Below are 24,251 nucleotides of genomic sequence, written 5' to 3'. Positions count from 1 at the left end.
GACGTGGAGGTTAAACTGGATCCGTGAGAATTCACGTTTAGGATGGTTAAATCTCCAAAACAATATTGAGGGAAAAACCTAAATGCAGAATATGCCTGGTATACCATTTAAACCAGAGTAAAATCATACGAAACAGCACTGTATGTTGCTAGGCATGAATACCTATGAATTTTAAAAACAGGCACAAGAACATCACACACACCAAAATCAGAATTGTGGTTTCCTCCAGGGAGTACGACACAGGGGCCTCCATCTCTATCTAAAGCAAATATGGCCTAATGCTAAGCTCCAACCAAGCTAGGCAGTAGGTGTCACCTTATTCTGCACACTTTTCTAACGGCAAGATATTTAATGTGTTTAGAAAGACTTCAAAATCATTTCTTAAAAAGACTCCAGAGGCTGGGCACAGTGGCTCAGGCCTGTAATCTCAGCAACTCAGGAGGCCAAGGTGGGAGGATCACTTAAGGCCAGGAGTTCGAGACCAACCTGGGCAACATAGCAGGACCTCGTCTCTACAAAAGAAAGAAAGAAAAAATGAGCCCAGTATGGGGGCCCCCACCTATAGTCCTAGCTACTCGGGAGGCTGAGGTGGAAGGATTGCTTGAGCCTAGGGGTTTGAAATTACAGTGAGCTATGATTGTGCCACTGCACTCCAGCCTGGGTGACAGAGGGAGATCCTGTGTCCTACAAAAGACCCCTTGAGGGAGACCAGCCCCCTAGAGCTCCCTGGGTCTACCAGGGATGGTTTTGGCAGCCTGTCCCTCACCCTTTCAGGGCCCTCAGGATGGAAGGAAGGTCTCCCCCAAGGGGATGCCTTCCAGAGGTGGGTGGGTGGTGGCAGGCTGTGTCAGTGGGGTGTCCGTGTGGGTTGGGGAGCAAGAACCAGCTTGCCCCCTTTCACAACCGCCCCCGCCTCTCTCTGTAAAATGTCAGCAAGCTGGGGAAGGGGGCGGAGAGACAGGCAAGCTGTTAACCCGCGAGATGCTGGGGTGTGGGCGGTGCGGGCCCAGGCTCCCAGACAGCTATTTTGGCATGTGCTGAGATGGGCTCATCCCTGGCAGGGGAGAGGCCTCTACGTGGGAGCTCTGAACTGCTGCTCTGCCAGGAGCAAGGGGAGGAGGTCTCAGTGTAGATGAGGAGGATGCTGGGGCCCTCCCTCTCCTCTCAGACCTCTCACCATGAGGCACTGGGTACGAGTGAAGCGATCTTCCCTGCCCCAGGCCAGCCACCGACCCCTGGGTGGTATGGGGGCTCCTCTGAGCATGTCCATTGGGCTTTAGACTCCCTGCGCCCTTGAAGCGAGGAAAAAGATCAGACTTGTCCTCCACGCCAGACCCAGCCCGGACGCCACATGACGACGGGCTCACAGCCCCAGTCTCTTTACCAAAGGTCTCTCCCAGTCCAGCCTGCTCCCCCTGACTTGAGGGATCTTGGTGGCCATTCTCCCTTGGGGTCCAGGTCAGATTATCTCATGGGTCTCACACCATTGGCACAGGAGACAAAGACCTTTCACTAAACCCCATGGAGCACTCAAACCTCTTCTTAGGTCTTCCCAGTTTAGGGATGGCAAATAATAGAAGAAAAGAGTACTCCTAAGTAGAGCGGCCCAACGTCATGAGAAGATCATTGGGCTGGGCTCCAGTGTGAGCTGGGGGATCCTGGCCAGGCCCCTGACCTTTCTGAGCCTTGGTTTTCTTATCTGCAAAATGGGAATCAAACCAACTACAAAGATGTTATGAAGATCACATGAAACTGATGAATTTACAAGCTTCTGGCAGCTGTTAATCACCAAAGACAGAGGAGCTGGAACGCCACTCCTGTCTCTTCAGCCTCTCCCTCCCCTCCGCGGCCACAGAGCCCTTGGTCTCACTCGAACCTGCTTTCCCGACCTAACCACGTCTCTGGTGTTTCAGTGAGGAAGGGGGTGAAGAAGAAAGATGGCAGAATGATAGCTCTTTCAGGGCATTTGGTTACTGTTTTGGCCTACCCTCCACACCTGTGACCCAAGTGCCAGCCAAGTCCTGTGCTGAGACCCACACTGCAGGCCGGATGTGGGGCTGACCCCGACACGGAACAGAGGAGAGCCAAGAAGAGCAAGGAATGAGTGCCTGGCACCGCTCAGGGGTGGTCCAGGAACTCGGGGAGCGGAAGAACCTGGCTGCAGGTGCGGCAGATCCCGCTTCCTGCACAAACTGCCCCCGCAGCTGACTTAGAGGGCTGTTCAAGGAGGAGGCAGAGGGGGCAGGGAGGAGAGGTGGTCAGGCTGTCCCGGGTCCTGTGATGAGGCCTTAATGAACATGGCCCTGGAAGCCCAGCGCGGGAGTTCCAGATGACCCCGGCTAGCTGCGAGACCTTGGCTGAGTCAAGGCCACCTGGCTGGGCCTGAGCCTCAGGGGACGGGAGGGGTGGGGCCAGGAGGCTAGAGGCACCCGCCCAGCCTGCCCTGGGCCGCGCTGATTGGCTCCGCCCGGCAGCTAGAGCTGCAGGTAACTTCCAGCGAGTGCCTGTGGGTCCCCGTGGGCCTGTGGACTGGCGGAAGGAGAAGCTCCTCGCCCACCGGCCTCCCACAACGGCAACTGTCGCCCCCTTGTGTCGCTCCAGCGGCACTGCAGGGCAGCCTCCAGGGGCTGCTTCCGCACCTCCCAATTCTCTCCTGCCTTAATGTGGGTGGAAGGGCTCCGGATCCCTGCTTCTCCGAGGGGCCCGCGCGGCCTAAGACTCAGGGCTAACCTACGACTCCACTTTCACCTCTGCCCGGGGGGGCCACTGGCGAATTCTGGAGAGGCCTCCAGGGAGCCGAGGGCAGGCCCGTTTCTCTCACTCTCCCCCAGCCCAGCTGCCTGGAGCCTCAGCTTTCTCTCACCAGCGGTCACTTAGTTCTTCCTCTGTCCTTGCCTGAGGGGACACCAACTCTCGAGCTCCTGTGCCAACCGAGAATCCTGGGCAGCTCCACATCCCAGGATCTGACCTTTTTGGAGTATGGCATGGAGACAAAATGACAAGAATCGTCATTCCCTCCCCTGACAGCGTTTGGCACAGAGGGAGACTGTGAGAATTCTACACTGGGTTCCCAGCCGGGGCCAGCTGTATACTCTGGCACCTGACCTTGTGTGGGGAGCAAACACGGTGAGATGAACGCAGCTCGGCCACTGAGGCCCATTTTTCTTTCCCAAACTTGCTGGAACCCAAGGATTCTAGGTTGTCCCTGCCTCTCACAGCAACCTGGGCTGCTCCCAGCATTAGCCCGGGTGAGACAAACCACTCAAAGAGGTTTCCTTTCGCTCCCAGACACCCTGGCGCCATAGACAGGGTTCTCACCTCTGCGCAAGAGGCGTCCCTCAACACGTCCCTCCCTATTCATTGCAGAACCAACTCAAACAGGGGCTGCTTCTGCTCAGGCACCCGCTGGGCACCCTCTGCAGCCCTGACTTCAGGGCCATGCTCGCTGGGGCCGTGTGCAGTGCCTCTAAATGGGACCCATTGTCTCACACTGGTTCTGCAGGTGTGCCTCCTGCCCTCTGGGAGCTTGTGACTTTGAGCACTGTGAAGGGCAGGGGATGGCGGCACAGACGCTCAGGCTCCCAGGGGCTCTGAGGCCAAGGCTCCTTATGTCTACATGTGTGAGGTGCCAGGTAATTTCTGATGCCCCTGGGGTGTAAAACCAGCTAATCCACAAGCCCTGTGACCTGCCAGGATCAGGCTGCTGAGACCAGGCCAGAGGATAAGCGGGTCCTCCTTCCCAGTGGGTCCTGGAGGAGGAGACAGAGTCCACTTCTCTCCCACTCCTGGCTGACCAATCCTTAGGGTCAACAGAAGCTTAAATGGAAAGGTCCTGCCTGCCCTCTGCTCAGGGTAGAGGAAAACTAAATACCCTGGGATCAGAGTAGGGGCCTGTACCTCCTCTCCTCCTCCTCCTCAGGGAGGAGACTGATAGTTCCGGCAAGAAGTAAGGTGGGATGGAGTTGGGGTGGGAGGAATCCACAAGCTGGGGAGAATCATGGCTCACTGAGCTAAAAAAAAAAAAAAAAGGGAGATGGCAAGCTGCCCCCCCCCACCCCCCCGATTCTGAGAGGATGACGCCAGTTGTGTGGGGCAGAGATGGACTTTAACGAAAAGCCTCTTTCAGCCCCATAGGGGCTGCCATTCAGAGACTGTCCTACCCAGAGGGGCCAGGATGGCAAACATGTGGCCCATGTGCCATCAAGACCCCCTGCCAAGCCCACAGCAGACACTGCTAATTGTTCATGGAACTCTCCCCATGAGCCAGGGTCCGCATGCAGAATTCTCCACCTGGCTTCAGCAGCCACTGCCAACCTAGTTGTTACCCTTGATCTTCCCGTTGGGCCTCTCAACCCCAAGGCTGGATGTGTGTATGTGGGTGGGGTGGGGAGGGGGCGGGATGGGGGACATGCAGAGGGTGGACGACTGGGGAGAAGCAAGAGCTAGGTTAAGAGCTGGCATGGAGCTGGGATAAGATGAAGGGCTGGTTTCAGCTGGGGCTTCGAGGACTTTTACCTGAGGCTGCAACAAACAAACAAAGGTAGCAGGACCAGCCAAGCAGCATTGGAGGGGGCAGAACCCAGAGCAGGTGTACTATTCCACCCTTCCACATGTCTGCCCCCAGCCCCCACCCCTTGGCCCCATCAAGTCAAAGGGAAGGAGGCCAGCCCCAGTGAGCTCCCAGGCCTGCCAGGAGAAAGTGCTTTCCCTTGCTGCTCTCTGCCTGATACTACTGGGTTCTCTGAATGTATTCATTTCTGAAGGCCCCACTATCCCCAGCACAGTGCTCCCAAACAAGGGACACTCCTTACATGCTTCCAGAGGTGCTGCTGAATTTTCTTTCCTCTCATCAGGCATCCTATAAGAGCACTTACACTCCCCAGACTGATGGACTACTGTGCTTCTCAAACTTGATGGGACATCAGAATCACCTGGGAAGCTTTAAACAATGCCCAGGCCCCACCTCCAGACCTGATGCGTCAGACACGCCAAGGGTAAGATCTAGGAATCTGTATTTCTTAAAGCTCCCTTGGCCATTGTGATGTTCCACTGGGGATCCTGGTATAGAGAAACGGATGTGGATTTTGGAATCACACCAACTTGACTTCAAACCCTATCTCTACCTCTTCCTTGCTATGTGACTCTGAGCAAATCCCCTCTGACTGTGTTTCTTTCATCTATAAAAATGGAGAAACAGGCCAGGTGTGGTGGCTCACACCTGTAATCCCAGCACTTTGGGAGTCCGAGGTGGGAGGACTGCTTGAGGTCAGGAATTCAAGACCAGGCTGGGCAATGCTGTGTCAGATCTCATCTCTACAAAAAATTGTTTTTTTTTTTTTTTTTTTTACAAAAGGAAGAATACCACCTACCCTGCTTATTTTAGAGAATTACATAAAGGTATCTGTTGGTTCTCTGGTTTCTTGTTCTTCCTCCCGAATGTGCTCATCCCTATACCCACAAACCTGTGCCCTTCAGAAGGGGCACAGCCACAGGTCAGAAGAACCCAACACTTGATACCCTGTGGGCAGCAACAGGAAGCCTCTGGTGGCGCCCCTCCCTCCCCCTGCGGAGCCTGTGAATACTGGAGGCTACATCCTGCAGAGCTGGGTGTAAACTGCTCCATCTTGCAGGGCTGTGGGTGACAAAACAGAGCTACTGGAAGTTTCACTCCCTGCCCTGTTTTATATGACATTGAAGCCTGCGTGGTAACACAGGAGCCCACGGAGCTCCATCTGCCAGTGTAAGAATCCAGATCTGTGCATGTGCTCAGAGACAGAGTGCAGGTGCAAAGAGTGGGCCCTGGCCCGGGTGAGACAGGTAGAGGGCACAAGTCAGCATCACGGGTATGCTAGCCCACACGACAGGAGAAAACCGCCCATGTTATTGGTGGGTAAAGTCTACCCAGGGAAGGGGCAGAGCAAAGCTAAGGGGCGGGGTGGGGGTGAATGCCACCAAGTCTAGGCAGCTGCAGAAAAGTGAGAGGGAGGCCTTGGGCAGACTCCAGGTGATCAGAGTTCAGTCTGAAGTGGCTCTGGGGTCCTTGGTTGATTGGCTACAAGCTCCTTGGCCACCAGGGAAGGGCAGGGCTCGGTCAGAAGCAGCGCAGGGAGCCAGGTCAGGTACTCCTGGGGCCTCACGTCCCTTACCTTACACCACGGCTGCCAGGGCAGGCAGCGGCTCACGACCAAGAGCAGCACACTTGCCATGAACTGCCTGCACTCAGTCTTTCCACACCCTCCCCCCAGTTCCCCGCTAGAGTCCTGGTCAAAGCTCTGTCACAGGCACAAGATGGTGACATTTGGAGTGCTGGGGGAGGGGGCAAGATGAAGCTTGAACAGCCAGCAGAGATTCCAGACTCCAGCCCACCCCATCCCTTTCCCAGCATGGGCTGGAAGAGGGTAGAGGGAGACATGCTGCCTGCCTAGCAGAGGGATGGGCTGGGGTCTCTCTGCTAATTAAGAGCAAGGTAGGACAGATGATCAGGCACCCCCAACCCCAAGGAGAAGCTTAACATGTTAAACAATTAAACCAGTGACCAGAGCTTGGGGACAAGCCATGTGTGGTGACGGTATCAACGGGGCTACGTTCTGCAGATGCCATGCAGTGGTGGTAGGCAACCTGGACCCACGAAAGTCCAAAGGGCGGTGTGATCCCCACCTCAGTGGTGCCAGGAGGCTCAGAGAGGCCCTGTTCTATCAGTGCCAAGAAGGCGTGGGTGACCAGTCCTGGGGGCCCAACCTGCTTGTGCCGGGGGCTGGGGTGATTCCATCTTCCTGCTGGAGGGTTGGGAGCCGACCCTCCCACGGTACTACACATGAGGCGCACTAGACTGCCGGTGCCAGGGAATGACCCCCACCCGGTGACAGTGCCAAGCCGACCGATCCCGCCCGTGTCCCGGCCCTGGGGGATGACTCCCAGTAGGTGCCCACGCCAAGACGGCTCGTGCCGCCGGTGCCAGCGTCTCCCCGACTCAGTGTCAGTACCGAAGTGGCCCGGACCCCCAGTGGCCGAGGAATGTCCCCCGGTGAGGGAGCGGTAACCTGCCGGTGCCTCGGTGCCTGCCCCGCCGCCGCCCCGCTCACCTGTGCCCGAAGAGCCGCAGCCCCGGGAAGCGCCGCTTGTTGAGTCGCCGCGGCGCCTTGTCCGGCTCGGGACCGGCGTCGCGCTCGGAGCCGCTGGACGAGGCGGAAGCCGACTCGGAGTCGCTGCTCCGGGCCTCGGGGCTACCGTCCCGCGGCTCCATCCGGCCCTAGCCCCGGCCGGCGGAGGGCCCGCGGGAGACGCCCATGCCGGGCCGGCGGCCGGGGCTCAGCACGCCCGCTCCGCGCCGCCCGCCACCTCCATGGCGCGCGCTCGCTCCGCCCGCCCCGCGCCGCGCGCCCCCGCTCCCCACGCCCAGGTGCCCGGGAAGCGGCTGCCGCCGCCGCTCCAGGAAGTGCCGCCAGCCGCGGCCGCAGGACCCCGCATAGCTGGCCGGGCCGCTGCCTGCCCGCCGCCGAGCACGCCCCCTCGGCCGCACGGTGGCACCGGGCCCGCAGCGCCCTCTGCCGGACGCCCGCTGCGCTGCAGCCCGCTGGGGCGGTCCGAGGGGCGGGGCGACGAATGGGCGGGGCAGCAGAAAGCCCTGCCCCCAGCCCGGCCCGGCCAGCCTGGATGGGACTGAATCTCCCGGCCTGGCACACTCGCACTGCGCGCACCCAGACTCGCAGTCTTTCCTACCCCGATCCCTCCGCTACCAAATAACTGCACGCTCACAAGTGTACACTCGCGAGGGCTGCTGTCACCACCTCCCCTCCGCTCTCGCACACCCTACTCATAGCCACTCACAATCTCCACCCATACCTCCTTGGCTCCCCCAAATCGCACCCAGGGGAACAAAAGTCACACAGTGCTTCCCATGCACGCAGAACAAACACATCCCTTACACAATTATGCCCACTCATTACTTAAACGAACACTTCCCACCCCAGCCTCTCGCACTCAGTGACCTAAGTCACTTAATGACTCGCACACACACCAACAAAGAACTCACAAGTTTCTCCTACAAAGTCATCCTTCCACAGCTATTCACAATGGTTTCCAACCTTCTCACCCATGCCCAACACATCGCATTTTCCTGACATAGTATTCAACAGAACCTATAGATCTCATATGCTACGGGAATCACCTGCACAGCCCTTACACACTCACAAATACACAGAAGGACAACAGGTACCACACTCCCATTCACAAGCACACATGCCCACACAGAACACACACCTTTCTCCTACATACAAATACCCCCAGGACAATGGTTACTGGTTGCCACATCCCTCACACATATGTATGTGTGTGCCTACGCACACACTCCCATCCAGAAATATACCTCACATGCACACACAAAGACACCCCACAATGCAGCCGAGGTCATCCCCCTCCAGAAATGAGAGCAATTGGAACCCAAGCAGTCACCTGTAGGGGCACAGCCATCACACACACCGGGGCTGTTTCTGATGGCCCCCGCAGGGCTGACGAAGGGAGGCCAGGAGCTGGGAAGCATGGTCTTCCACCTCCCCAAACCCTACCACCCTGCTGCCCACACCAGCTGCCCACTATTTCTGTGTGCACGCCTCTCTGCCAAGCCACATCCTGTGTCACCTTCGCTTTCATCCTCCCCTCTTGGGTTCTGGCAGCCCGTTTTCCAGCCTTAGTCAGCCGCAAATAGCCAATGCTTAGGGCTGTGACCTGCGGACAAGCCTGTGATTTTGAGGAAGAACCAGCACCCCGAGGCCCAGAACCCTCTCCCAGTTTCCTGCAAGTTGGGAGAAGGTCTGATCAGGGAGGTGGGGCTCCAGCCCTCCAGCCAGCAACTGGTGCCAGGGTGGCCAGGAGGAGGGCAGATCAATCCCCAAGTATGCCTGACAACTGGCCTCTGGGATGCATGGGTCCCTTTGGGGAAGTTTCCCAATGGCTCTTACTCTAAGCTCTGAGAGAAGAGATCAGAGGCAACTGAAGACCCCACGGAGTCTCCACAAGGCCTTGCAGCTGGGTCAGAAATCTCCAGCATCCAGTGCCACACTCCTGGGGGGGCTCCTCTTCCCAGATCCCCCCACTGCTAGCTTGCTCAACTCCTGGCCTCTCTCGAGCTCAGTTCCTCCACACAGTCCAAACATCAGAGCTCCCTGCACCCTGCCAATAACTCCTTTGTCCTACTCTGTGCCTCTGCAGAGTGCTGGATGACAGATGGGTGACCCTACTTCTGTCACCCCCATCTCAGATAAAAGGCTCATAGAGGGACAGAGGTCCCATGCCCACTCCCAGGCCATCCCTTGTACCTACTGTGTCTGGGGTGCCTCTGATGGGATCTGTGGCACGTCCCAGGAGCGGTAGCGCCACATCTGCCTCAGTGACCCCGGCCGCTCCCCTTCTTCCGTCCCCAGCGCCTCCACTGGGCCCAGAGCTGAGGACTCATTGCAGCTTCCCCCGGCACTGTGGCCAGCCCCCGGTGCGCTCATCCTGCCCGGCGACTCTCTTCCTCTTTCAGCACTTCCTGACGGGGGTGGGGTCGAGGGGGGGGCCTGCTAGAGGCCGCTGGCCGCCCAAGCTGAGGACCACAGGCTCAGGGCTCATAGGCGCCTTCCGCTGGCTGGGGCCAGCTGCCGTGAAGAGCTGCACAAGAAAGCAAGGGGCAGGTGGGGACAAGCCCAGACCAGCAGCCAGGAGGCAGCCATGGGGCTTGCTTGGGCTGGAATCTGCACCTGGGCTCCTGTCTGGTTTTCCTCTCCATTTAAACTGTCTGATTTTCAACTCTTGGTCCTGCTGAGGTCTCCCGCTTTATGACAACCACCAGGTACAATGGCTGGGTGTGCCCAGCCCTCAAAGAGCGCTCTCTTCCTAGCACTTCTGTGTGCAGCATACCATCTTACACAGGGCTGGGCATACAGGAAGGTGGTGTAGAGAAATGAGCAATGAGGATGGAGCCTGGAGACATGAGCATGTGTCCTGTTCTGCCTCTTACCAGCTCTGTGTGGCCTGGATCAGGTCATAAACCTCTCGGAGTCCTCTAAATAACTTTTGGGACAAGGTAGCCTATAAACAAATAAACTAATGAATACATGTGCCAGGGAGATTTTCTGAGCCTCAGTTTTCTCATCTGTAAAGTGGAGTAATAGGCCAGGCATGGTGGCTCACACCTGTAATCCCAACACTTTGGGAGGCCGAGGTGGGCAGATCACCTGAGCTCAGGAGTTCGAGACCAGTCTGGCCAACATGGTGAAACCCCACTTCTACTAAAAATACAAAAATTAGCCCGGCGTGGTGGCAGGTGCCTGTAATCACAGCTACTGGGGAGGCTGAGGCAGGAGAATTGCTTGAACCTGGGAGGTGGAGGTTGCGATGAGCCGAGATCGCACCACTGCACTCTAGCCTGGGTGACAAGAGTGAGACACTGTCTCCAAAAAAAAAAAAAAAAAAGTGAGCTCATGGTGTTATCTGAGGAATAAAGAAGAGATAGGAAGGTTGACAAATTAATTCATTCAATAAATACTTATTGAATGCCTTCTGTGCATCAGGCACCGTATCGGAGAGCATAGCTCTAAAAACAAGGAAGCAGGGCTCTGTCCTCACAGAGCTTAGATTCTAGTGGGGAAGACATTCAGGAAACAAACAATCTATGTACAATATAATGTCAGCAAACAAGATGTGCCATAAAGATTGGGAGGCTGAGGCTGGTGGGTTACTTGAGGTCAGGAGTTTGAGACTAGCCTGGCCAACATGATGAAACCCCTTGTCTGCTAAAAGTACAAAAACTAGCTGGGCGTGGTGGTGGACACCTGTAATCGCAGCTACTCTGGAGGCTGAGGCAGGAGAATCGTTTGAATTCGGGAGGTGGAGTTTGCAGTAAGCTGAAATCACACCACTGCACTCTAGCCTGGGCAACAGAATGAGACTCTGTCTAAAAAAAAAAAAAAAGAAGATGTGCTATAAAGAAAAATGAAGCCAAAGGAAGGGAGAAGAGTGATGAGAGTGACTTAGGCAGGGGGAGGGGATCAGGGAGGGCCTCTCTGGGGAGGTGATATTTGAGAGCAGACCTGAATGAATGGGGAGCGTGAGCTATGTGACTTACCTGGGAGAATAGCATTCTAGGTGGAAGTAGAGTCAGAGCAAAGGCATGGAACAAGGAATGTATTTGTGTCTGGAGAACTGCAAAAAGGCCAGCATGGCCAGAGAACAGGGAACCGGGGGAATGCGTTAGGAGCTGGAAAGATCTCCAGAGGCCAAACCGTGCTGGAGTTCAAGGCCATTGTGAGGATTTGGTAAATAAATACTAGGGCATATATTCACTCTTTATTCTTAGGACTGGTTCTAGGAAGGAAACTGTACCTTCCTCAAGCATTCTTTAATCACCCTGCTCTATAACTAGTTCTTTAGTTGTATATGTGTTTGTTACTGTGAATTTCTTGAGGACAGAAACAGCATCAGTTCAGTTCAGTAAACGTTTATGCTACAGAACCCTTCAAGATGCTATCCTGACCCTTAAAAACCTCCATCTGGTGCTGTAATCACCTTTGTGTCCCTCATGACGGGAACATAATATTTTTCAGTAAATATTTGTTTAATAAATGCATGCTATGCAATTAATAAGTAATACTCAGTAATCATAAAACAATGGCTAATAGTTCCTGAACATTTCTGTGCCAAAAATCTTACTGAATATGTAACGTAGCTCTTTGAATCCTCTTAATGACTCTAGGAGGTAGATCTTGTTATTTTCCTCCTTTTTTTGCTTTTTTTTTGGTTTTTTTTGAGACTGAGCCTCACTCTGTCACCCAGGCTGGAGTGTAGTGGCATGATCTCCGCTTACTACATCCTCTGCCTCCCAGGTTCAAGCGATTCTTGTGCCTCAACCCCCAGAGTAGCTTGGATCACAGGCGTGCGCTACCATGCCCAGCTAATTTTTGTATTTTTAGTAGAGACGGAGTTTCACCATGTTGACCAGGCTGGTCTTGAATTCCTGACCTCAAGTGATCTGCCCGCCTTGGCCTCCCAAAGTCCTGGGATTACAGGCATGAGCCACCGCACCTGGCCTTATTTTCCTCCTTTTACAGATGGGGAAATCAAGGCACAGGGCTGCTAAGCTTACATGTCTAAGGTCACCCAGCTGGTAAGTGGTAGAAGTGAGAATCTAGCCCCAGAATCTGTGCTCTTAAATAAAACATCCTATTGCTGCTCTAAGGTAGGGGATATGGCCATGTAATGCCCCCAAGGCTCAGTCCCCACTTTTCCACAGTTTTCCCTCCAACCCATTATCTCTGAATGCCTCAAGATGGGTTCTATATGCTGTGGCCTCATCGGAGACTGTGTCCACCAGACCAAGGTCTATTCTGGAAGGAGGCTGTGCAGGGCCCTGCCTTCCTCTTGCAGGCATTTTGCAAGTAGCTCGAGCAGTTAAACAGAGGAAATGGGGCTGGGCTTGTTTTCCATCTGAGGCGTCTGGCAGCCCTGGAGCTGTAGAGAGCAGGAAATGGGGCTCCTGGAGGGGAAGCAGGCAGGCTGGAGGCTTCAAGAAGCAGGGCAGTCCTGACTGTGAGACTAGGGCCACCTTGAGCTTGCACTCCTTGGCGCTGTCAATGTCATCTCTGCTTTCCAGGTGGGGTGGGGAGGACACGGCTGGAAGGGACAGGTGCACGGGACTATGGAGGATGCCCTTGGCAGTTCCTAGGACAACATGTGCCAGCCCTGGGAAGCTGGGGACCCCTCAGAATCCACCCAGGTACACACAGGAAGAAGAATCTGGGTAAGAAAACTATTCTGGGCTTTGTTGAGGCCCCAGAGGTTGGTGTTCTACTTTCTGTGGCCTGGATGAGCAAGTAGGAGCTGGGGAAAAGAAATGTACCAGGGCACTGAACACTCAACCCACGACCTGGACATCCTCTGCTGTCAAAACCCGCCCAGCCAGCCTCCTTGGCCTGACCTTCGCGGCTCCTTACGTTCTCTGGCTGTTCTTGCTTTTCCGCCTCTTTGTCCAGGCTTTCCCTGCAGAGATTTTCTCTCAGCTCATGCCATGCTGGTGCCTGCCTCACAGTAGGTGCTAAATGAACCTTCCCTCCTCCCCCTTTTCGCATTCCCTTCACATGTGGCCCTAACCCCTGCCATTCCCTTTGCCTATGTTGCACTCCTAGCTTGTCTTCCCTGGGTATTTGGCCAATCACATTCTCCATCCTTCAGACCCAGCCCAAGCAGCAAAAGTGGGAAGGTAGAAAGAGCCGCAGACATGGAGTCCATTGGTTCACACTCCAGCCCTTGCTGTGTGACTGTGGGCCAGTCATTACCCTCTCTGGGTTGGACCAGATGATTTCTAAGATCTGTTCTAGATCTGACAGTTCCATTTGAATCTTCTTTCCTGATTTCCAAGTTTTTGCTCATTCATTCCTTCATTCATTTGTACGACAAATATTTCATAAATATCTACCAAGTGTCAAACACTTCTCCTGAACTGGCATTCCACCCCACCTGCTGATCCCTTACCTATGATGCTCACTTTTGTTCCCAATGATATTCCTGTATCATCTGACTTTTTGTGCACTTAGTCTTGCTTCCTTACAAAATTCTTGAACCTTATGTTGCTCCTAGCTCAGTGCTGGGTACATGAGTTTGTGCTCAGTGACTTCCTATGGAAGTTGCCATGGGTTGAATACAGGTGTTCAGAAGGCTGGGCAGAGGGAGGGAGGGAGACTGGCTTCTTGTTTGCCTAAGTGGCCATGGTGAGACATGGAGAGTTTGGAGACAGAGCCTCACTCTGTTGCCCTGGCTGGAGTGCAGTGGCATGATCTCAGCTCACTGCAACTTCCGCCTCTCAGGTTCAAGCGATTCTCCCGCCTCAGCCTCCTAAGTAGCTGGGATTACAAGTATGTCCCACCACACCTGGCAATTTTTGTATTTTTAGTAGAGACAGGGTTTCACCATGTTGCCCAGGCTGGTCTCCTACTCCTGGCCTCAAGTGATCGGCCCGCCCTGGCCTTCCAACATTCTGGGATTACAGGCGTGAGCCACCATGCCTGTCCTACAAGGATTTTGAAGTTTAAGTGCATGCCTCCCCATTAGCTATGCCTGTGATCTGGGCACCTGCTGAAGCCTTTGGGAGCAACCCAGAGCCTGGGATCACCTGCTGATCACTGGCCCCTGCTGAAGTACTGGGCCTCTGCCCCCACAGAGGAGACAGATGTGTCTGAGCTGGGTTGCAGGTGCTGCTGGCTAGTGACAGATGGACATTTGACTAGGTTCCTTTTGGGTAGCTTCATGAAAGTCATGAGCAGGAGGAAACCTGGAGGAGGGGCTGGAGACCCTCTCCCGCTGAGGCAAGAGAGCTGCAGGCACAGCACTGGCGGCCGAGCAGCCAAAGGTGGTCCTTCAAACCACTATGTCTCTTGAAAGCTGTCCTTTGGCACCTCCCAATTTCCTGGATTGGAGGTGAGAGAGGAGACTGCACAGCTCTCCCCTTACTCTGGGTCAGCTGCATCTGCTCAAAAGTTTCCATCTGTCCCCACCCTGGACTACACCAAGCCCCCACGACACGGTCAGTGTGTCTCCTGCCTTCCATGCCTCCCACTCCCATCTGTAGGGTCATAAGCCCTGACTGCATAGCTACCTTTCAGCCCCCTTACTACCTATCCTATTACCACACCCAGGGATATGTACACTTTGTACAGAGCCAAAAGCAAGATCCTTAAGGATGAAAGTCTAGGCCTTTGCAAGCCTGACAGAGTAAAAAGGGCTTTGGAGAGAAACAGATCTCAGTCTGGACCCTGGCTCCACCAGTTACTGGCTCTGTGATCTCAACACATTGCTTAACTTCTGCCAACCTTAGCCCCTCATTTGTAAGCTGCGGCCCAGTGGCCCCCAAAGCACTGCCTACTCTGCAATCTCTGATTAGCCTTTTCCAGGCATCTATAGGCCGAGAGCCCTTGTCAGTCACACTGGAGCCCTGCAGAAGCCTAGAGTCCAGTCCCAGTTCCTTTCCCACCCTCTTTGTATGTCATTGAAGAGAGGTTTTCTCCAGTTGGTACTAACCCTTGTCCCTGGCACCCTGGACCTTGGAGGGGCCTTTCTGAAAACTCTGAAAGGCACCAACTGAGGCAAAAACGAGACTCCACTCCAGGCTTCCCCATGCTTGGCCCACAGGCCACCATCTCAGCGGGCCACCAAATAAGTTCTTCAAATGCCATTGATCAAACTGGCCTTCCCAGGTTCCCTCCAAAATGCCCAAGTGGCTGTGCCCCTTGGTGCGGGGACTCGGGGACATGGGCTGCTGGGGGCACGTCCCAAGCTCCTTGTGCCAAAATGAGGTCAGATAAGACCCTCTCCTGGGATCCCGATCCCTGCACGTTGGCCTCTGGGACAGTGTGGCACTGCCCTCTCTGGCCTTTGACTCACTGATCAGCAAGAACTGCAGGTCCCTGAGGGGAGGGAAGGAGTTCCGGGCTGGGCCTGGGCCCCGCCCTTTTCAAAGGAAAGAAAATTGATGGACCCCAGGCTTCCTCTGGCCGTGGTCCCCTCCCCCTGCTCAGCTCAGCTCTCTGCCCCTGGTTTTGCATTGTTAATTCAGGACAGAATGTGATCTCTGGCAGCTCCTTGCTTTATCCTGTTGCTATTTAAATTACAAATCGGCCCCATCTCCCTGTCACTCTTGGGTTATTTTTAGCTTCTGGTAAATAGCCGCAGGGAGAGTTGGATCAGGTGCCCCTCCCTTGAGGAGTCGTGGACCTGCAGCAGCGTGCCCACGGCAGGGGGCATCCTCATCTGCCAGTTGGTGTCCAGTCCCTGCCCCCAGCCCCTCTGCGGGGGTGGAGAAGGGGGAGGACCATAGGCTGGGACATGCGCGCATGCTCAGCCTTGCTTTTAGTCTCTGTTAAACTTTACCACCCCCGGGTCCCACCACCATCTGTGGCTCGGGGCCAGCCTCCATCTCCACACCTTACCGGGCCTCTGGAACCCACAGAGGGGTCCAGCTACACAGGACAAAAGCTCTAACTTGTTTTACCCGTGCTCTGAGTCAGGAAGTTGACATCTGGTATCTTCTTGAATCTTCCCAGCCACATTCTTGATAAGGTATCATCGCTCGCATTTTCCGTGTGAGGAAACAGGGTCAGAAGTGAAAGCCTCTTACCCAACTAGGAAGGGGCAGGGCTGGAATTGGAGCCCAGGTCTCTCTGACCCAGAAGGCTATATGCACGGGCATTGCATGACCTCTCTTGGTGGGATGCATGTGCCACGGAGCCCCCCGCCGCCATGCTCAGGTTCATTCCGATGCCTCAGTTCTGGTTTCCCATGAGCTTGTCCTGTCCCATCTACTGCATCGGGGCCACATCCAGCCTGCTGCTTGTTTTTGTAGGGCCCAGGAGCTAAGAGTGCTTTTTTTTTTTTTTTTTGAGATGGAGTTTCGCTCTGTTGCCCAGGCTGGAGTGCAGTGGCGCGATCTTGGCTTACTGCAACCTCGGCCTACCGGGTTCAAGCGATTCTCCTGCCTCAGACTCCCGAGTATCTTGGGTAACAGGCACCCACCATCACGCCTGGCTAATTTTTGTATTTTTAGTAGAGGTGGGGTTTAACCATGTTGGCCAGGCTGGTCTCGAACTCCTGAGCTAGGTGATCCGCCTGCCTCAGCCTCCCAAAGTGCGGAGATTACAGGCGTGAGCCACCACGCCCGGCAAGAATGCTTTTTAAGTTTTTAAATGAGTGGGAAAAAGCAAAAGAATGGTATTGCGTTGCTGAAATTCTATGAAATGTTAAGTTCAGTGTCTATGAATAAAGTTTTAGCAGAACCCTGGCCGCTTCTTCACTTACACGTCGTCTATGACTACTTTTGCCCCGCAATGGCAGAGTCAAGTGCCCTGCAAAGCCTAAAGTATTTACTGTCTCACCCTGTATGGGGGTCACACTTTTGTTAAGGGAAGGGACTGTTTCCCATATTTCCATCTCAGGTAATGCTTGGCCCACACCCAGGACACCAGGTACAGGCACTGGTTCTTCCTAGAGGCCCTTCTGGGGCCAAAACAGAACTCAGAACCTGGAAGCCCTCCGCCAGCCACATCCCAGTGAGTCATCTCACATTGGACACCCCCTCCCTCCATTTTTTTTTTTTGTTTGTTTGTTTCCTGCCCTGCCCCTTTCTCTTTTTCTTTCGGCTTCTTCACAGGCAAAACCAGTGGTTTCCAAACCTGCTCCACTGTCAAAATTACCTGAGAGAGGTTTTTAGCGTGGAGGCGTCCAGGCCCAACCCTATACACCTGTAGCAAGACCTCTAGGGAGAGGGCTTTAGAATCCATTTTAAGGCTGGGCGCGGTGGCTTATGCCTGTAATCCCAGCACTTTGGGAGGCCGAGGTGGATGGATCACCTGAGGTCAGGAGTTTGAGAACAGCCTGGCCAACATGGCGAAACCCCGTCTCTACTAAAAATACAAAAATTAGCCCGGCATGGTGGTGGGCGCCTGTAGTCCCAGCTACTTGGCAGGCTGAGGCAGGAGAATTGCTTGAACCCGGGAGGTGGCAGTTGCAGTGAACCAAGATCACGCCATTGCACTTCAGCCTGGGCGACAGAGTGAGACTCTGTCTCAAAAAAAAAAAAAAAAAAAAAAAAAGAACCCATTTAAAAAGAGACCCCCAGGTGATCCAGTTTGGAAACCACTGAGTTTAACTCTGGAATTGCAAATCCTGCATCTTTGAACTGATCTTTTTAGACCAAGCCCTGCATCCCTTGCCCCACTCTGGCTTTACCTAGCTGGAGCCTGCTCTCCCATGGTCTCTTGAGCCCAACCCTGATCATTTACGATGAGAGTTACTTTTCCTTTCCTCCGGATGGAGATGCAAGATCTCAGGCACTACTGCCTTGCCCCCCACCTTTTTTAGAGACAGGATCTCACTCTATCTCCCAGCCTCGAGTGCAGTGGCGCAATCATGGCTCACTGCAGCCTCGAATTCTTGTGCTTAAGCAATCCTCCCACCTCAACATTCTGAGTAGCTGGGGCTACAGACGCATGCAACCACGCCCAGCTAATTTTAACAAAATCTGTAGAGGCCAGGAGCAGTGGGTCATGCTTGTGACCCCAGCACTTTGGGAGGCCAAGATGGGCGATCGCTTGAGCCCAGGAGTTCGAGACCAGCCTGGCAACACAGCGAAACCCCATCCCTACAAAAAATACCAAAAATTATCCAGGCATGGTAGTGTGTGCTGGGGAGGCTGAGGTGGGAGGATCACCTGAGTCAAGGCTGCAGTGAGCCATGATCATGATAGTGCACTCCAGCCTGGGTGATAGACACAGTGAGACCCTATCTCAAAAAAAAAAAAAAATTTTTTTTTGCTGTAGAGACAGGGTCTCACTGTGTCACTCAGGCTGGTCCCAAATCCCTGGGCTCAAGCGATCCTCCTGCCTTGGCCTCCAGAAATGCTGGGATTACAGGCATGAGTCACCATGCCTGGACCTGCCCTGCCCTTTTATGACTTATTGGAAACCAGGACCCATTTAAACCAAACAAGGACATACACCATTGAAGTTCTTCCCTTGCCTTCTTTCCTGCCTTCTTGCCCTTCCCCCCTCCCCTGCCTTTCCAGGTGTCTGAGTTTCTGCTGGCACACACCCGCCATCTCTCCATCTACCTAAAGAAGCTGCCAGGGTTGCTTCCAGCCCATGCTGGCACTGGGAGGCGAAGGAAACCTATTTCTGAGAAACCCCCACACCCCTCTAAGCTTCTAGTGTCCTGCCAAAGCCCCCGTCCTCACTTACGTCAGAAGCAGCCAGGCCTTCAGCCCGCTTCCGCTTCCACTCCTCGCCCTCAGATTTTTTTGCCCCCACATTTCTGTCTAAAAGCCTTTTCGCTCTGGGAAGGGCTTTCAACTGCTTTTCTTAGCAACTCCACACAGCAGGGTAGGAGGTTTAGCTGCCAGCCAGAGCTGCACGGAACTGTGGCACGTGGAGGATGTGAAAAGGGCCACCATGGCCCTGAGCTCCTGCCAGCCCCCGGTCCCCCAGTGCCCCCGCCAGGAGGCCACAGGCCACCCAGGACAGCAGCCACAGGAGAGGGCTTAGCTGGAGAGTACAGTTTGTTCCCCTGGGGTCCCCTGGGCCTGGAAGAGCTGCTGGCTCTTTCCCAGGGCTTGTCTGTCTGTTCCTTGCCTTGATGCCTTGTCCGGCTCTGAGATTGAGACTGGGTTCCTAGACTAACCCCAGGGAGTAAGGAGATGCCCCATCCTTCTCATCTGTCCAAGGGTGACAGTGGAGTCCACCCTGGTGTTGTTTTCTGCCGCCCTCACACAGGTAACCTGGAGGCAGGGGTTGGGGGGACCTCAGTGGGATTACCTGGCATCCTTGGTGATTACAGGCCCCAAGTTGTTTGGGCTGTGGAGGGGCCTCCATTCTGGGGCCACCCAGGGGAATCCCAGCCCTTGCCGCTGTGTGCGTGTGTGTGTGTGTGTCTGTGCGTGCACGTGTGCAACATTTTCTATCTCAGCCCTTTAATTATTCAATTATTCTTTGCTCTCTGCCCTCTAAGTCTCTACTCCACTCTGGCCTCCATTTGTGATTTTTTTTTTTTTTTTTTTGATGGCGTCACCCTCTGTCACCAGGCTAGAGTACAGTGGCGCCATCTCGGCTCACTGCAACCTCTGCCTCCCAGGTTCAAGTGATTCTCCTGTCTCAGGCTTCCGAGTAGCTGGGATTACAGGTGCCTGCCACCACGCCTGGTTAATTTTTGTATATTTAGTAGAGACAGGGTTTCACCATGTTGGCCAGGCTGGTCTTGAACTTGTGACCTCAAGTGATCCTCCTGCCTTGGCCTCCCAAAGTGCTGGAATTACAGGTGTGAGTCACCGTGCCCAGCCTCCATTTGTGATTTGTCTCTGACCCACAGCTAAGGCAAACCTCGGGGTCATCCCCTTATGTTAAAAGTAAAGAACTGACGCCCAGGGAGAGATATTGTCCAGCTCAAGGACACACAAGTCTCTGGCAGAATTGAGAGTAGAAACCAGGTCTTCTGACTCCCAGGCTGACATTTATCCCAGGAGTCTCCATTCTTTGCTGCATCCCCTGTGAGTCCCTCTGCACTTCCTCCTGCCCCAGGGGGACATTCATACCTACAGCCAGAGGCATGGGATGGATGATGCACTCCCCTGGGCGTGGTGTTCTGGAAGAACTTGGTAATGGAGCCCGGTGTACCCATGATTTCTAGTACACCCTAGAAGGTGGAGGTAGGGCCCACGGGAACCTGGCCTGCTTCCCATTTGCTCTGAGCATCTCGCTTCTTGGAAAATCCCCTCCCCTTCTGCCCCTTCCTCACCCAAGTGATGGAGCCCTGATGGCCCCAGAGCCATTAAGAATACTGAGGCCTTTCAAGCTCCCAGGGCTGGGCGAGTTTTATGAAACGTCTTCCCAGAAGCCACTGGGAGAACCAGGGCAGCCTCAGACATAACCCAAACGCCCCATGGTTGTAAGTGGACAGGGAAATTGTCCTCTCCAACCAGGCTGATGGCTCTAAGGACCGCAGCTGCCCTAGTGGCCCTGCTAGACTCTCCAGGGGAGGTCACTCTGGGCCAAGGGCTTGAGAGGGACAGCAAGTCCAAGTTGAGGCTGTGGTTTGGGAGAGGAAGAGGAAGGTAAGGTGTGTACTGGGCTGTCCCAGCTCCAACCTCTGTGTAACTTTCCCACCCTTGTTCTGAGGGGCAGTCCTCCCTCATTAACGTACTACCCCAGGTCACCAAAATGACCTCTGGAGCCCACTCCAGCTGGCTCCTCCAGGACCCTCTGGGCAGAGGTGGCAGGCCAAGAGACTCTGACACTGACAGAAGACAGCTGAATTAAGAAGATGTTGGGTGGGGGTGGGGAGGTTCCCTCTGCCCCTGGAGGTTGCCAGCCAGGGCCTGCTGGGGCACAGGGGTTCAGGAGGGAATTCTGTTCCCCATCTCTGGGCAGCAGAGTCTCCACCGTGGTGGCAGGGAGCCTCTCAGTCATTTCCACAAGCCTGTGCCTAGCACAGACTGAGCCCACGGGAAAGCTCAGGGTAGACCTGTTGAATGAAGAGGGGGTTCCTCTTTCCCCCAGAAGGGCCAGGGGGCATCTCCTGGCTCTCCCCAGCAGATAGAGGTTTGTAAGAACAATGTCATGGCTCTTTCCTCTTCTTAGCGCCTGGTACACAGTTCCCTCAGCCACTGCATATTGGATGAATAGGGCTTTCACGGTTCAGGCAGAGAAGGAGTCTCAGAAGCTGCCTCCTTCCCGCTGTACACGAAAGACAGAGATCCCTCGGCAGTCATCTCTAAACTCCCAGAGCCAGGCAGGCGGCGGGCGCACAATAAACGCTTGTGCAATGACGCCTGCAAGAGGGGTGGTCCCAAGCGCCGCGCTCCCCTCTGCCCGCGTCCTCCTTACCTGTAAGACACCTGCTTTCGTAGGTGCAGCTGGCGGAAACGCTCCTCCACCGGGGGCCCAGCGGCCGTGCCCCGGGAACCCTCGGGCCAGGGCTGCCCGACCTGGGCCTCCTCCCCGCGCCGGCATCGCCGCCGCACCACCTCCTCCTCGGCTGCCCGGCCGCCGCCAGCCCAGTCCCAGCGCTGCCCTCCGCCGCCCTGCCCCTCGGCCATCGTGCGGCCACCTTCCGCCCGCGGCTCCCGCGGCCTTTCGGGCACCCGCTCAAGTTCGAGTCTCCAGTCCGCCCGGGCCGGGGGCGCGAGGCGGGGAGGGAGGGGAGCGCCGGGTTCCGCAGGTCCCTAGCGACGCCGACGCTTAGACGACAGGAGCAGCGAGATGCTGGGCGCTGCGCCTGGGAGAGGCGGGCCGGGGTCCTCCTGCGCTCCGGGGGGGGGGCGGGGGCTCCCGGCTGGAGTCGGGGTGCTGCGCTCTGCGCGCCGCGGCGCCCCCCGGACGGCTGGAGCGGAGCCGGAGCCCGGGCGGAGAGCGAGCTCCTGCAACCGCCGCTGCTGCCGCGCACCCGAGTGTCACCTTAGAGACACTCGCCAGCCGGTGGGGTCCGGAGGGGAGGGCGCCGCTCCGCCCAGCCCGCCCGCTCAGGGCACGAAGGGAGCGAGCCCGGCCCAGCCCACCACGGGCACGAACCTAGCTCAGGGCGCAAGGCCCGGGGTGTGGGGCGCCTCCTGCGACCACCTCTGCGCCCCCGCCCGGGTCCCAGTCCAGGCAGCTCGGCAGCTGCCAATCATCACCCCGCCGCCTGTCACTCAGCTGCTGCGATGTGTCCCCTCCACCCCCACGGCTGCCTGGTCCCTCGCTTTCGGGCTTCGGCATTCGCCGCTGCAGCTGGCAGGTTTGGAGCGGGGGCGTGCAGAGGCGGTGACATGAGCCAACATTAACCCCGTCGGCGCCGCTGGAATTTAGAGATCCACTGGGTTTGGGGAAGGGGCACAGGAGCGGGAACATACCCAGGGATACCTTGAATTTGGGGATGGACCCGATGGCGGGTAACACTACCTTCAGGCCTAGAGCTCTTCTGGATCGTGCCTAGAGAGGGCCCCAGATGGGGGTGGTGTCTCCTCAAGGCAGGGAGGCCTCCTAGGACCTGAATTACTGAGGCTTCAGGGCCAGGGTCCTCTCTTAGATTTAATCAGCCTGCTGGGTCAGGAGAGGCTGATGAGATAGGGGAGAAGCCAACTCCAAAAGGAAAGACTGGAGTTCTCCTTGGGGTCCATCTTGGACTCCCCCTTCTTCTTTCCCTCCAAATCCCATGGTTCTTCCTTGGGTAACCTCCTCTTGTCCTTGCAGTGTTCCTCGGGTGAACCCTCCATCTGGATTACAGTGGGGCCCTGGTGAACTTCTCTGATGGAACACCTCCTCTTCACGGCCCCAGACTCATCTTTCTGGCCATAGCATCTACTCTTCTACCGTGGTATTTCCTAGCTTCTTCATGCCTATACTTTAGCCTGCACTCAAGGCCTGCCTTGATCTTCCCCCATCCTGCAGCCCAGGCTCTTCCGTTTTCTCTCGCTCATTTATGCTCCTTATTCTGGGAACTTGCATCAGGCCTGTACAGTCCCCTCCATCTGATATCTCCTATTGTCCCCTCCATCTGATATCTCCTATTGATGTACTTCAAATTCTGAGGCTTTGCTTAAAAGCCTCCTCTTCCAGGAAGTCTCCTTGGATGGCTCCAGCTGAACGACACTCTCTTTCCTCCCAGACCCCATGGCCCTCTGCCTCAGATGTCTAATCTAGTCTGTGTCTTTCTTTTCACTGAAGTTGTGACTGTGAGTGTGGGAAGGTGGGAGGGACCAGACTCACAGAGGTAGAGAATGGGCTACAAAGGGAGACAGCTGTGTCATAGCTGCCCTGCCCTGTGCCTTTGCTCAGACTGTTCCCATTGCCTGGAGTATGTCCCCTTCCCTGTCCTGCCTATGGAAGAGGTGTTAAGTGCCCTTCAAGGCCCATGTCAAGTGCCACCTCCCCCATGAACCCCTCCCCAATACTCCAGTACAGATACAGTCTCCCTCCTTCAGCCCCATAACGATTTCCTGGGCCTCCCCTTTACCCTTGAACAATAACTAACATCTCATTTGATCCTCGCCACAACCCTGGGTGGCAGATATTATCACTTCCTCCGTCTTATGGAGGAGGACACGGAGATATCATTCAAGTGATTTATTTGCTCAAGATGGCTCAGGCAGTGAGTGGTGGGGCCAGGATTTAAATTCAGGGCTTCTGGCCTCAGAACTCACGCCCTTTTCCACTTCATCATGCTGCCAGCCACAGAGTAGCAGCCTCCCGCAGTTTGCCCTCTTCGCTCTAATCTGGAAGCTTCCCAAAGGGCAGGGAATAGCTTGCTTCAGTTCCACCTCCCATCTCTGTCTCTGTCTAGTACTTCCCTGTCGGAATTGCATTCAACTTCTTGGTCACAGGGGAGCTTCCTCCCGAGAGCCAAGTTCTAAAGAAGTCTTGCTGCTGGAGTGGGTAGGGTGGGGCACTTGTCCCCGACCCCCTACAAGGGGGTCAGCTGCCCTTGGGTTTGCTCTTCCAGGAGTCTTGGCTCCTATTTCCAAGCGGCCTGGGCCAGGGGAACCTCCTACACTATGAATTATGGTAGTTCTGGCTGGGTTTGACATTCCCTCGCCAGCTGCCTAGCTGCTGGGTTTCCAGGTTGGTTTTTTGTTGAGCTCTTTCCTGCCGCGTTCTCCCCACTCAATCCTTTTTAAAGTGTGGCTTCTTTCATCTGTCCTCACAGCTCCCCTCCCCCTTAGGACCAGCTGCTGACTGCATTATCGTTTAGCTGTGGTCTGTGCT

At 55.4% G+C, this 24,251-nt stretch overlaps 1 protein-coding gene across 7 annotated transcripts in view; it reads right to left on the bottom strand.

Annotated features, from left to right (window-relative positions):
- DGKZ (diacylglycerol kinase zeta) overlaps positions 1 to 21,961 on the bottom strand; it is a 47,551-nt gene extending 25,590 nt beyond the window's left edge. For 3 of the 7 annotated variants that reach the window (XM_019036974.4, XM_055354788.2, XM_055354787.2), the window contains exon 1: positions 9,319 to 9,509. In XM_019036974.4, coding sequence (XP_018892519.1) covers positions 9,319 to 9,494 — 176 coding nt within the window. In that variant the 5' untranslated portion in view covers positions 9,495 to 9,509. Of the gene's footprint in view, positions 1 to 7,082; positions 7,506 to 9,318; positions 9,510 to 21,395 lie in introns of those variants that run through there. The other 4 variants (XM_004051007.5, XM_019036973.4, XM_004051010.5 and 1 more) reach the window with 3 other exon arrangements.
- Positions 21,962 to 24,251: the final 2,290 nt, after the last annotated feature.

This window comes from Gorilla gorilla, chromosome 9 (assembly GCF_029281585.2).
Source record: "Gorilla gorilla gorilla isolate KB3781 chromosome 9, NHGRI_mGorGor1-v2.1_pri, whole genome shotgun sequence".
Classification (NCBI taxonomy): Eukaryota; Metazoa; Chordata; class Mammalia; order Primates; family Hominidae; genus Gorilla; species Gorilla gorilla.
Note: the sequence above shows the minus strand (reverse complement) of the source record. Positions and strands in the feature narration are given on the sequence as shown.